The sequence below is a fragment of the Xiphophorus hellerii genome, chromosome 2 (assembly GCF_003331165.1).
Source record: "Xiphophorus hellerii strain 12219 chromosome 2, Xiphophorus_hellerii-4.1, whole genome shotgun sequence".
Lineage (NCBI taxonomy): Eukaryota > Metazoa > Chordata > Actinopteri > Cyprinodontiformes > Poeciliidae > Xiphophorus > Xiphophorus hellerii.
Window position 1 is genome coordinate 26,328,383 of NC_045673.1, and position 13,686 is coordinate 26,342,068.

Consider the following 13,686-nt stretch of genomic DNA (forward strand, 5'->3'; position numbering starts at 1 on the left):
ATGTTCCTGCTGGCACCTGCACAAATACGCGACTCCGTCAGAAACAACCAATCAGAGCCAGGGGAGGGTCTTAGCGCTGTCAATCACCCATGCGTTTCTCTCTGCAACATTCAGCTACAGTGGAGCCTGCCATGAATGCTAAGGCTAGTTAGCATGGCCACTGGTGATGGCGGAAAAACAGTTTTCCAAAAATTATAAGTTATTTCTCCCCCGGTTACCACATTTAGCAGCGTGTTCATTAGCGTGGTTGACGACTCTAAGGCTCTCATCCTGGCTCTGATTGGTTGGTTTTTGAGGAGGAGGTGTAGGAGATTGATCTTTTCACAGATTATCTCATAACATACAAATATTTAAATATTTGATATGGACACTGAAAAAAGCGGAAACCAAATACATTTATCTGCTTCACTACCAGGCATGTTGTTTTAACTCGTGCAGCTGGGTATCTTCATCGTAAAATCTCCATGAGATTTTACTCAGTTCCCACGTGTTAATTTATTATTAATTTGTTTTTCTCCTTTTCCCATAAGCCCTGGTTTCACCAGAAGACACGCAAGAGGTCCAAGTGGCCTCCAAATAGGAAAAAAAAGTGACATAGAGCAGAGTCGTTGCTGAGATTCCTCCTCCGAACTGGTCCCCGAACGCCCCATGCAACAGGTGGAAGCAGTTGGACGTCTGCATGCTATGAGGACATTAGATGTGTTCATGTTTGTTCCTTGAAATCTGTCAGTAAGTCACGCTGAAGTAACGTTTTGAAAATGCACACTTTTGTACACTCCAGTGTGTGCTTCTCTCCGTCCTTGTGCCAATTCTTCTGTTTCTCGCTCTTGTTTATAATTTTAAAGATAACATTAACTGAAGAACGTGACATATATTTTGCATTCCTTTTTCTCTTTCACCACTTCATCACTAGCATATTTTGTGCCAAGACAAATCCTGGAGCTCTGTAGCTGCGGCAGCCAAACTTTGGAAGCTTCTTTCCTTCTGCCTTGTTAACGCTACTCAAAAAAAAAAAGAAAAAAGATAACAAGTGGGAAACTTCTGTCCTGTTTGTCTGTAATTAGTTTTCTCATGTTGACTCATTAGGCATTAATGGGTCCGTTGAGTAATTGCGTGCCCTTCTGCTGCTCCCTCCCACCTCTTTGATTCTCCGCTGATGCGACTTGGGCTGTTTGCTGCGCTTTCCTGACTGCAAGCCAAGCTTCCCAGCCGTGTAAATGATGAGAAACAGGCAAATCTCTTCCAGATGTTCCAGCCGATAGCCCCTCATTTATCGACTGAGGAGTCATAAAGCGAAAAAAGCAAAGAAAAATGAAAGAAAACGGTGATTTCCTCTCCTACTTAAGCAACGCGACTGTTCCCTGGTGTTCCCTACTTATGGTGAAAACAGGCCAGGCATGAGGCCTGGCCCCATGGCAGCCGGGTTGTCACGGTGTGTGAGGTTATTCACATGTTTAGTATTTAAAAAACAACAACAGGCTGTTCGATTTCTAGCTTGTGTTGATTTGAAATCAGAATCTTAATCCCAAATGGTGCGAATCAAAATAAAACTTTAATTTTGTACGCTGTAAAAAACCCCAAAAAACAAAAGTGCATAATTTATGGTAAAATACCAACAGCTGTAAGTAAATGTGACCCTTGTGTACAAGATAATACGATGTAATTTCTCGGCAGCCGCCACTCGAGCCTTTCAGGACTGGAAACTGTTTGTGGAAAATTGCTAATTAGTCTAAATCAGTGGGGAAGAATGTGGCATAACTGTATGATACGTTATGGCATTTTATTGTAAAATGACAGAATTTATTGTAGTAAATACATCCTTAGTGTACAAGACATTATGGCACAATATTTTGGCAAACTGTCATTTCAACAGTTCAGGACTGTAAAAATAACTTGAAATTTCTGTCTCTTGAATTATGGCATTTCTATGGTAATGTAATGTTAAGGATTTTATTGTCTGTAAATGTTGCTATTTTACTGTTTTTCTTTTTCACTATACAGATTTTTTTAATTTTTACTGAGTACGCATTAAGTTTCATACATCTCCTTAAATAGTGGGGGTGGGGGGAAAAACTCTGCTTGTGTTCTGTGAAGTGAATGAGTCCAGAATAAGTTAATATCATACTTTCTAACCGTTTACAATTCCGCAAACTCCACAGATTTAGGAAAAAACAAAACTGTTTAACTTTTTTTAAAAACATTTCTAAATGCAGATTTCTTGCCTCCCTCTCACACGCTTTGTTTTATGCATGAAGACACGAGCCACCAGCTCCCTCTCGCATCGACTGCAGGCTCGTGTGACGTAAATTACAGAGAACTCGTCTGGTTATTCTGTTTTGTCTCACATAATGCCACGTGGAGGAACTGATGTGACTCCTGCTGTTCATCTGCTCATATTTTATGACCTGTTGCGCATATAAATCATTTTTAAGTACTGATACATACCAGATGTATGCAGGAGACAAACAAAAAAAAAGAAATAAATGAAGCTGGTGCTCAGCCAGGTTAAGACAGAGGGCATCTGCAAACCTCCACTTCCAAGTTTTTGCTGCGGATGCTCGATTTGGGCAAAAAGTATTGTTTGGGTCTCCTTTGCCCGAAGACTCCTTCTTCCGTGTGTCTGACGTCTTTCCCTGCAGGCTTAACTTGAGTCGTTTGTCAACCAGATTTTTCACACCTGAGCTGTGGATCTCGGCGGCTCCTCCAGAGTCACCGTGTCCGTCTTATCTGTTTCTGATGACTTCCTTCTCTTGCCTCCCGCCAGGCCGCCAGAGCAGCAGGTGCTGCTCATCAGACGGGCTTAGCGGATTGGTTGTGAACTAGTTGGACCAGCCACAACAGCAGACGTTTGGCAGCTTAGCGGCGTCGCGGCGCCAAGGACGATATGGATCCGAAATACTGTTTTAACCCATTTAGAACGGTTATAAGACCATCTCTGAACAACTTAGTATAAAGACAATTTGTTAACGGAAGGAGGAGGGGTGCTCCCATACACTGCCCCCTTAATAAAATCACAATTCATTCAGAGTTATCAAACACACGGTAAAAGGTCAGATTGCCATGCTGACTGTTGTCACTTATTTTGCACAAAAAGACAGATTTTCCACCACACCCCCACGTAAAGCTCATTACAACAACTCTGTCTCGAAACGCTCCTCAGCCAGAATTTTGCTTCTTTATTCTGACAGACCGCCTAGGCTCTGATCTGACCGTCAAATTTAAGATCTGGTAGCTGAAACGAATCTGAACGGGAGCCGAGCGACACATGTCTGCTGCTGCCGCGGACGCTGTCTCTTTAAAAAACGTCCCTCACAGCTCCCATAAACAAGCCGGCAGCTGTGATTCAATTTGTATGCTAATGAGGGATGACTTGTACAGAGCTGTGTAACTTGGGGGGGATAATTCAATTATGTGGCTGTTTATATGGAAAGAGAAACTTCAGATCAAGTCGTCTGGGGTAACTGTGGAAACAAATGACGCAGTGGGATCAAAATCTCAAAACAGCAGCCTGTGAGGGGAATTGAATCTAGCATGTTTATTCTTACGTGTTTAATTTAAGAATAAACTGCAGTTTTGCGGCAAATTATATTGTTTGAAAAATAAACACAAGTCCACCGGCACACAGAAGGTTTTCCGTGAGCTCTGCGTGATTCACATTATTCAGGTAAACAAGGTGAAGGTGTAGGTCAGGGCCGTGCACAGACATTTTGAGGGGCGGGGGCTCAAGTGCAAAAAAAAAAAAAAAAAAAAAAAAAGGGCACGGCACCTTGAACGACACGTGGAGTTGCCAGCGGATTTTTAATTTCACGCTCACAAGAAATTAAATACTTTTAATATAAAGTATTCATAACTTTAAAGTTATCTGTCATTAAAAAAAAAGAAGAAAAACCACACTGTAAAAACAAAACAGTTGAGAACAATTTGATGAATTTGAAACAGAAAATCTTTTCATACCTGCATTTGCTTTCATGTTCAGGGTAGGCAAAGTATAGGTGTTGGCTTCAGCCTATTCCTTTTCTGGTAAATTATTGTGTTGTAAAAAAAAAAAGATGTTTTATTTTATCGATTGTTATCCCAATATTATTATTATTATTTTGTGATTTTGTAAATTTACCAAAATAAAGCTAATGTGAATGTACAAGTAATAGTGAACGCAACTACAAAGCAACCAATCCTGTAGGGTGCAGTGACACGACCGCCTGGAAACATTTTTTTATCTTTTTTTTTTTTACGTAATTCTTAGAATTAATAAAATGACAAAGTTATTATGGATTGATGAAAAGGTAAAACTGTTACAAAAATAATGTGGAGCACTGGTAATATAAGCCCAGAAATACTGCCACGGACCACACGCAATACATTGTTAAAAATAAAAAAAATAGCACAATTTCAAAAGGGCACTTTTTCTTTTCTCTACAGAAAAAAGAACAGCTGCTCCTGCACCATCTAGTGACCGTAGTACCCGGCGGCTTATATTTGATCTTGATTGACAGAACTGCAATATAGCTTGGAGAAAAAAAAGAGGTGTTTTCTAACACAGAGCTCAGAAAGTACAAAAATAATTCAACACTGTGTGCGACAGCAATTCCAGTCCAAGCATAAATCATGATGTTCCAGAGCAGAGCTGCCTGGAAGAGGGTCAAGTTAGACGAACGCGTGACCTTGTTTCTTTCAGGTAATGCTTCATACCGCGCGGCTGCTACTGGTTCCCATCATCTCTACAACAGTCTGAAGCTCGCCGAGAGATGTCTTAGCAACACGTCCCGTAGACGTCGTCGTTCATCACCGCATGACAACAGCTCAGCTCGGCACGTCCTTTATTTCAACCTCAGCCTTTCAGCGCCGTCACTGCAGAGTCTGCAGACAGAACTCTCTGACCCGGAGTGTCTCATGATTTCCAGTTTCACTGTCAAAAGTCTGAAGACATCTGCGAAGATCATTTTGTTGCGTTTATTCGTGTCTCTTTGCCCCGCGGTTTCTCCTTCCCTGAAAACCAGGGCGGTGGGTGTTTAGGAGGGTTAGTCAGCTTTTTGCAGATTGTTGGCGTTTTAAAAAGAAAAAGGGTTGCCACTGATCTCATCAATAAGGATCACCAAACTAACTGTGGATAAAGCTGACTGGCAACTAAATGAAGAGTTTGATGCCTGTAATGTAAATAAATATATTCCTTAAGATTTCTTTTGAAAGGTTAGAGTCAGTCTTCACTCTCAAAGGATGCCTCAGACCAACTTAAAACTTTTCTCTGTCTCACAAGAGATTTAATTCTTATTTGATTACCTTAACGACTGTTTGACATTTGTAAAATGTAAAATGTACTACAAATAAAATGTATTATTATTATTATTATTATTATTATTATTATTATTATTATTACTAGTCTTTATCATTTTGTCAGAAACAGGTATTCTAGTTTAATTAAAATGAAATTAAATAAAAATGTGGTATCATTAATTCTGAGCTTAATTGCATATTTAACATGTTATACTCACATCTGCATCTATATCTGGATGTCATAAATCAGTTAAATTGGACATTAAATCACTTAATGATTGAGGATGAGGATTTCACCCCCCCAACTGTCCATGTGTTTTAAGGAACATTATTAACAAAGAGAAGAAATCCTTACACATTATGCATCCCTCAATTGGTGTAAAACAAATATTTCATCACCAGATTTTCCATTTCACAAGTGCTTTGTTCATAATTAATGAAAATGAAAAGAAAAGTGAGCTTTCAAAACGTGATAATCCAACTTCAAAGGAAGTTTCAGATTTCAGGTCGCCACAGAAAGTTATATTGTTCTTCAAAAAAAAAAAAAAAAAAAAGCAACTTAAAATTTCATTCTCCTTTAGTTGAACCTCACGGATGATGAAATCCCGTTGAGGTTTTTTGAACTATTTCACACTTGTTCCTTGCTGTAGTTTTAGTCATTTCCCTTTCCTCAAACTCCATTCCCAATCTGTCTTAAATAGTTTGTTTGATTGGGGAAAAAAAAAGAAAACCCCTCGGTTTGTTTTGCGGTGATGTGTTTATCAATCCACGGTATCGGTATTATTTCCTGGGACACGTTTGAATTTGAAATCTGCTCATTTAAAAATCCTCAACCCTGCACACCCTCACACCCGATATATCCTGAATATGTACCAGATTGGGGAAGCTTGAGTTCAACAGAGCATGGAAGAAACCCTTTTGTAAATTTCTTATATATTTGAAAGGAAAGGAATTAAAATGCATCTCTTCATTTGCAAAAGCGCTACAACTTAGAAATATCATGTATCATACGGCCCGATGCTAAAAAAAAAAAAGTACAAATACAACAAAAATTGTTCACCAATTAGCCAACATTTCTTATTTTCTCCTCATAGTGCGCTATGCAGATGCTCAGTCTGCACTGACGAAGGTTCACTAACCTTCGGCGTGTTGAAGGCTTAATGTAGCTCCCACATTAGGACAGTTAGACCTGTCTTGTATTTAGTTGGGTTGGTGATTATCTGACAGCTTGAGGTTACTCGCAGTCAAGCAGTTGTAGGGAAAAAGTAAAAAACTGACACAAGATATGAAGTTTCTTATTCTGACCTTGTTGGTTGCCATTGAATGATGTTATTTTTGGCTGATGGGAAGGTTTTACCATTCAGTCTCACAATTTTCAATGGAGGTCCCGAGGGATTCATGAGACTGTATGGGGATCAGAATATGGACCCCGACTGGGACCAAATGGGAGTTTACCCTTGAACTGCATTTGCAACTAAACCAGACAAACATAAACTCGAGTTAAATGTATTTTTTAAATTTTTAGGAAAATTTTATATGCTCAGACAATTTAACATCAACAGTGAATTCATTGTGTCGAAGGTTGCACTGTCAGCCTGTCATCGTGGTCTTGTAACTTTATAGCCCACATGTGTCAAACCCAAGACCCGTGGGCCAAATCCGGACCACTGTGGGTTTTTATGTGGCCCTCCAGATTCTAGACTAAACACAAAGTGTGCTTAAATATTATGTTATCAATCAAATTAATGCAGTTTTTATCCGTTTACTGCCAAATTATATCAATCAGTCCCTCCATTTTCTTTAGAGTTATCGTGGAGATTCACGCAAAATCAACAAATCCCAGCACTTTTCTAAGCTAATAACTGGGAGTTTATTGCAGATTTTTCTCAAAAATGGTCAGAAACGTTCTTATTTGTATTAAACTGCTGCCTCAACCCTAACTGATGTCAGATTATAGTCCATGATCTGTACAGCGAGTAATAAAAAGTCAAATTTACCGTCATAAATAAGTGCAAATATTTCCAAATTATTACTACCACAAACACTTTTTATTGCAAGAAAATAAAAAAAAATCATAGTATCCTGGAGGGACTGAAAAGACGTTCAATAATATTATTTAATTTTAAGAATTCATTGATATTTTAACAGTTTGTGATCAGGTTTTATCAATACGTTCTGGCACAGCCGGCCCTTTAAGAGCATTCATGATCTTGATTTGGCCCAAAACGAAAATAAGTTTGACACCCCTGGTATAGATATTCCCTTCTCACTCTCTGTTTTTGCCATTCTTTAATTATCATCGCCCGCTGTATTATCATGCAGAAGGATAAATTTATCACACAGCACTTAAAGTGACACGTATGCCTCGAAGACCATATCTGGAAGAGTGTTTCTGTATTTGTTTCCTCAAAAATTAAGTAAACTAAACTTCACAGATTTTTTCCCCCTAATTAATCTCTCGACTTCCACCTATAAAATGGAGCTGAAGCATGTGTTTATAACGTTTATGTGTATAAGTGTTTATTTGGTTCACCGAGCGATACTAAGGGAATATCCATGCCAACTATTATTATACATGTCCTAAATGCAGTGTTTATAGTTCCCTATGCCTTTCCAGCGTTCCTACAGTCTCTCTCTATATTAGAGCTTCGATTTTACACTCTGAGCTCTTTAAGCCTGGAGGAATCATTTCACAGCTATTAGATTTCAGAGCAACAGCATTAAAATGCAAATGCAAAACATTCAATCAGCTGCAGAGTTCATTACTAACCTGACGACGAGGCCATGAGGAATTATCCCTCGTGTGACCATTAAACAACTTTGAACTAATTACCATAAAGCTCCTGCGAAAGAAGGTGTGACATACACAACATTATGAATCTGTGAAACATTCCTCTGGTCAGAATGTGAATACCATTAGATCGAAACTGCTCTTCAAGCATGCGTTAAAATAAAGACATTGAAAACATTTGCACAAACAGCTACACGAAATAAGCAACTAAAATGTTACTTTTTAATATGTTACAAAGAAACACCTGTCAGGTTTCACATTTTCCTCAGCGTGCACGAAACCTCTCAGCAAATTACTGGAAAGGTTACAGTTTATGAAACCGCAGCCATAACCCATGCCCATGCCCAGGACCCCAACCTCATTACCACCGTCACGTTTTGCAGCCACTGCAGTGGAAGCATTTCCAAAATGTCAGCCGATTTGATGAGGTGCTTTACCATGTTCTCATGTGAAAAAACAGAAAGCTCCTCTTCGTGAGCAATTTGTGAGTCTTGCTCCCTCAAAAATGTGTCAGGGATGTATTAGTTTAGACAGTTATTTGGCTGGAATTACATATTTTCACACTCTGGTGACTAGAAAACTGCAAGACTTACATTCAAGAGTGTGCAGACAACCTCGCCGTGGTTGGACAACCAATTTTTAGGCTTCCTGCACATAAATGCATGGCTAAACTTGGTCACCCTTCAATTCTAGTTAGTAAAGAAGATGTGTTAAACAATAACAAAAAAGATGTTAAAAGGAAAGGATCACCTGATGGGGGCAGAAGTCAGCAGTATGACTTTCATGTCTCCTGGATTTCTTCCTCACCTGCAGAGCTGCGAGAAAGATAATTGGTTCCAGCAGACAAAGAGGCAAGCGGAACCCGAGCGTCTTGTTCGCACAATGACTTACTGTATCTTCAGCTTCTTAACCTGTTTATCTCTTTTTTCTTTTCGCTTAACTTTCAAAGAGAGTTTTCAGAGACAAAAAGAGATCAAACCGGGACAAAACTTCTCGCCTCCAACGACGCAGATCGAGTTTTTGGGTTACCCAACACGTATCTTCAGCATTGTTCAATTTTATGAGAATCACATTTTTAGAGCGGGGTCTTTGATTTTTCTTTCAAGGTGAATAAATATTTAATGCTGCCCTCAGAGCAATGCAACGTGATTTAAGGGTGGATTTCAGGGGAATTTACTGTTGCGTTCATCTTCTCTCTGTGACATCAGAGGTAGCTGGTTTTTGGCAGGTGATCTAAATAGTATTACTGGAAAGAATCTCAAAGATTTCAGTGTGTGTTGCATAGTTTGGTATAACTTACAGCGATAACAAAAATCTGTAGCCTACTTCTTCAGAGCTTTAAGGCTGAGAATGGGTTTTTACCGCTTAGTTTTATGTCTAATACCATGACATCACAGTGATGTAATTCATGCACTCTTGCACTGTGTACTAAGGCCAGATTAATGTGACTCATTTTATTTTATTTGTTTTTGTTTTTAGAAAAATACAAGTTCTCTGATAGTTTAAGCCAATTTAGACGAGGGACTGTTCTAAAAAGAAAAACAGGGCAGGTCTTTTAAGACTTTAAGCCTATAACGATGTTCTCAAATGGAATTCAATTAAATATTTTTTCATGCAAGAATAAAAGACATAACAATATTTATTTATGTCAGCTGTTAATACATTTGCTGAGATTAACAACGTGATTTGTTGATATGCCAAAAGTAGTCAATCTTTGAAAGAATGGCACCACCTTGTGGTAAACGTCTGCTATTACAAAACAAAGTCTTCAATGGGTTGTAAACCAACCTTTCTAAATTAAATCGAAGTCTCCCATTGGTTAATCGGAGTTGTAACGCCCCCTACTTATCTCTGATTGGTTCCTTGAAACTAACAGTGGAAGCATGTTTATGTGAGCATATTTTCGTTAGCTCGATAATAGTAACTGAAATTCGACAATCAACAGGTTAGTAACTTTGGTCTAATGTTGTTATTACAATTAACACTTCGTAAACTATTGGAATTTTTTGCATTTAAGGCGTATATACGTGTTAATATATAATATTGTAAACGGTTTTTAGCGACTTCTAGTTAGCATTTAGTTAGCAGTGTTTCGGTTTTTGCACTTATATTCTCTTTAGAATACTTTTCTACCGAATGAGCAAAAAGAAGCCGTTCCCTGGTGCTGCAGTTCCCCAGTCGTAGTCAAATCTCTGCTGCTCTGCGCCTCATCGCAAACTCGTTTTAGATGTGGCGGTTTGCATCATTAGTGAAGTGACGACGTTGGGAGGCGCAACATTAATCCTCAATATGATAAGTACGACTTCACAAACAACAATGGTGAATAATGTTTATTTTTAAGCTGACTTTAGATGAGAATTCGAATACTTTTTGTGTGTTAGCTCTGGCTAGTTCGCTACGAGCGCCTCGTACCAATATTTTTATACAGTATGTTGCCATGGTAACAACCACGAAGCCATAACGATAACTGCGGCCAGCGCTGACATTAGCTAACGTGTTTTCATTTTAAACGCTTCGGAATACAAACACTTAACGGCATCTTAACGTTTGCTTTTTTTTTTTTTTTTTTTAATTAGTATTATTATTATTAAACTCATTTGTTGTCGTTACGGACTGTTAGAGGACGCCGTGTCGGGAGATGAACTGCAGTTAGCACCTCTGAAACCTGTCGTTAGCATGGCTGGTATGTTGTTTTTTTTTTCTGTCACCCAACACCGTCTTCCAGTAATGAGATACTACACCTAACGGGCATCGTGGCCTCTTTACATGGGAGTCGATTACCAGGCTATAAAGGCACAGAAGCTACTTCGCCTTAAATTCGCGCGTGGGGACCAGCATTAGCTTTATCATCAAGGCAAACCAAAAAAAAAAAAAAACAAAACCGGCTCGCGGCACTTCTAATCGGCTTTTCTGCGTCTTATTTTTAGGGATGGGAAAGACGCCTGTGGTGACCCCTCAGCAGCTAACGAGAGGAAGGTAGTGACGGTTAAGGAGCGAGGTTGAACTGCCGTATGCAATGAAGAAGTTATTGAGCTTTACTAAGAAAAAGAAGAGCTGTGGCACCTCAGACAATGTCAGTGCACTTTCTGATGGCTACGACTTGAAAGACAAGGATCTGGGGAAGATTCACAAGGCTGTCTTCCAGGGTGATTTGGCCAAGGTGAAGCCGCTGGCTAAGAAGAGTGATATCAATCAACTTGACAAGGAGAACAGGTAATCCTCACAAGTATCCTGTAAAGTATAACCGTGCATGAGCTGTCTGGTAGATTAAAGTAAAGCTAAATTCTTTGTGCCTTTTGCCAGTCTGTACTGTCCTCATCCGACCTGTCTAGTGTGCTTTTTATATAAAGCTTGCAGCACTAAGTAAATTATACACGTACCCCAAGATTTTTATGTGGAAAACAACTGTTAGGATGACCTGTTAATGTAGTACAGAGCAAATGAGATCATTTTTTGATTTAGTTCTTTTAAAAAAATTATGAATCAGGTACAAAGGTTCCCTGACCTCTACTTAATTCCCACTTCCCATTTAATTTCTAAGCTATACGAGCAGCAGAAAATTTAAAAACAGTAAGATTATCTTCATTTTTGCGTCAATGCATAGTTTTAATTGAACTAAAAGGAGCAGTTTGATTTTTTTTTTTTTTTTTTTTTAAATTTTTGATGAATAAGAGAATAAAATCATCCAATTCAGATCCCTGGTTAATTACATAATTAATTTGTCTCTTTTTATGACTTTCTAAAAAGGGTTTGTACAAATGTTTGATGTTTGATATTTGCATGATTCTGAACTCTTCTTCCCTGTAACAGAACTCCACTTCATATTGCGTGTGCTACCGGTCATGATGAAGTGGTTCAGTTCCTCGTTGATAGCAAAGCCAAACTTAACCTGCGTGACAATCAAAACAGATCCGCCCTAATGAAGGTAATCCTGCACGATGACACTCCGAGAGACCGTGAATCCTGTTTTTGGTGTTGAATAATTGGATTTATTTATTGCACCCCCTGCTGAATATGCGTAAAAAGCCTTAAAGTAAAATGATCTTTTGCATAATCTGATACTCTTTCTTTCATTGTTTTTAGGGCAGTTTTTGTGTCTCTGGTGCTTTAACTGCAGTAACATGAACTCAAATTAAATGTTGGGTATCTCTATACGAGATTACGCTACTGCACTACAAGATCAATTCATTATTGAGGCTTTTTATACCTTGTCAGTTGAATATGACATTTTGCCACCTACTGTGTCATTACTAGCTATTGTTTCAGTCCTCAATTCTTAATGTATGTTACATTTTTTTTTGTTTGGTTAACAGGCAGTAGAGGGCCAGCATGAGCGCTGTGTGGCCATAATGCTGGAAAATCACGCCGATCCAAATCTTGCGGACGTCAACGGCAATACGGCCCTCCATCTGGCAGCGAACATCCCCTCCATTCCCACAGCGACACGTCTGTTGCAGCATGGGGCGGAAATTAACGCGCAAAACAAGGTGATTGCCGTATGAGTTCATGGTTTCTGTCAGAAACGAGTATTTTTTTCAGAAAGGTGTTTTAGTCAAACAAAGTGCTACTTCCGTTTCGTCAATGTCGTTTGATCTGTGATCCAGGAGGGGTTCGCCCCATTGACCGTTGCGATCCGTGAAGACCGCATTGAAATGGCCGAGTTTCTCCTGAAAGAGACAGCTGATGTGAATTGTCTTGACCACGAACAAAGGCCAGTACGGAACGAGAAACCATTCTCCAGTCATGATTGTCGACGGTAGTACGTGTCGAACTGTTGAAAGCTCTTCTGCTGACTCTGATTTCACCTTCAGGTCCCCTTTGATGCTAGCTGCCAGCAGCGGTCAACACAGTATGGTAAAGCTTCTCCTGCAGTTCGACCCAGACATCACCCTTCAGGACAAAAAAGGGTGGACAGCTGATGACTATGCACAAAAAAATGGCCATCATAGGTAAGGTCAACTCAAAAATGAGTACATACTCATGGCAGCAACAAAATGCTGTTTCTGTAATTTAAGGCTGCAACAAACAATTATTTTTAGTTATCTGGTAATCTGTCGATTATTCTGACGATTAATTGGTTAATGTGATGAAAAAAATTGCACTTTGTACAGATTTTTCATTTAATCACTGAATCCTTTACAATGTACAGTACTGGAAATACATCAGAAGAGGAAAATAAACAAATATTTACTTCCTTTTCTATCATAAAATAAAATAAAAATTTGACTGCCTAATACGCAATAACAAAGGATTACTCTGGTGAATTTGAACTTAATGAAACTGAAACTAAAACTGTGAGGAGTTTTGGGTTAAACATATTTACAGACAAAGGTGTCTTCATCTTATATGCAAAATGAATACATGTTTGAATAAAATCAGTAGAGTTTTAGCTTTATTGCTACTTTAAACATGTTTAGGTTTTTTTTTTATCAAATGGCTTTTACTTTGAGTCTGTGTACTCCACTTAACGAGTAATTGATTAATAAATTAGTTGACGATTCAGCGATTGCTTCATCACAATTAATCCGATTAACTGTTGCAGTTTTATGGTATTTACACAAAAAACTGTATTAAAAGTGGGTTTTTTGTCACATTTATTAACATCATAAAACAAAAACAACCTT

The 13,686-nt window shown here is 38.7% G+C and overlaps 1 protein-coding gene across 4 annotated transcripts in view; it reads left to right on the forward strand.

The window, feature by feature from the left end:
- The first annotated feature begins 9,924 nt into the window (after positions 1-9,924).
- Positions 9,925-13,686, forward strand: part of ankrd26 (ankyrin repeat domain containing 26) — a 33,517-nt gene continuing 29,755 nt past the window's right edge. For 2 of the 4 annotated variants that reach the window (XM_032590750.1, XM_032590774.1), the window contains exons 1-6: positions 9,925-10,007; positions 10,990-11,275; positions 11,873-11,987; positions 12,376-12,549; positions 12,667-12,773; positions 12,874-13,011. In XM_032590750.1, coding sequence (XP_032446641.1) covers positions 11,079-11,275; positions 11,873-11,987; positions 12,376-12,549; positions 12,667-12,773; positions 12,874-13,011 — 731 coding nt within the window. In that variant the 5' untranslated portion in view covers positions 9,925-10,007; positions 10,990-11,078. Of the gene's footprint in view, positions 10,008-10,283; positions 10,382-10,528; positions 10,746-10,989; positions 11,276-11,872; positions 11,988-12,375; positions 12,550-12,666; positions 12,774-12,873; positions 13,012-13,686 lie in introns of those variants that run through there. The other 2 variants (XM_032590767.1, XM_032590759.1) reach the window with 2 other exon arrangements.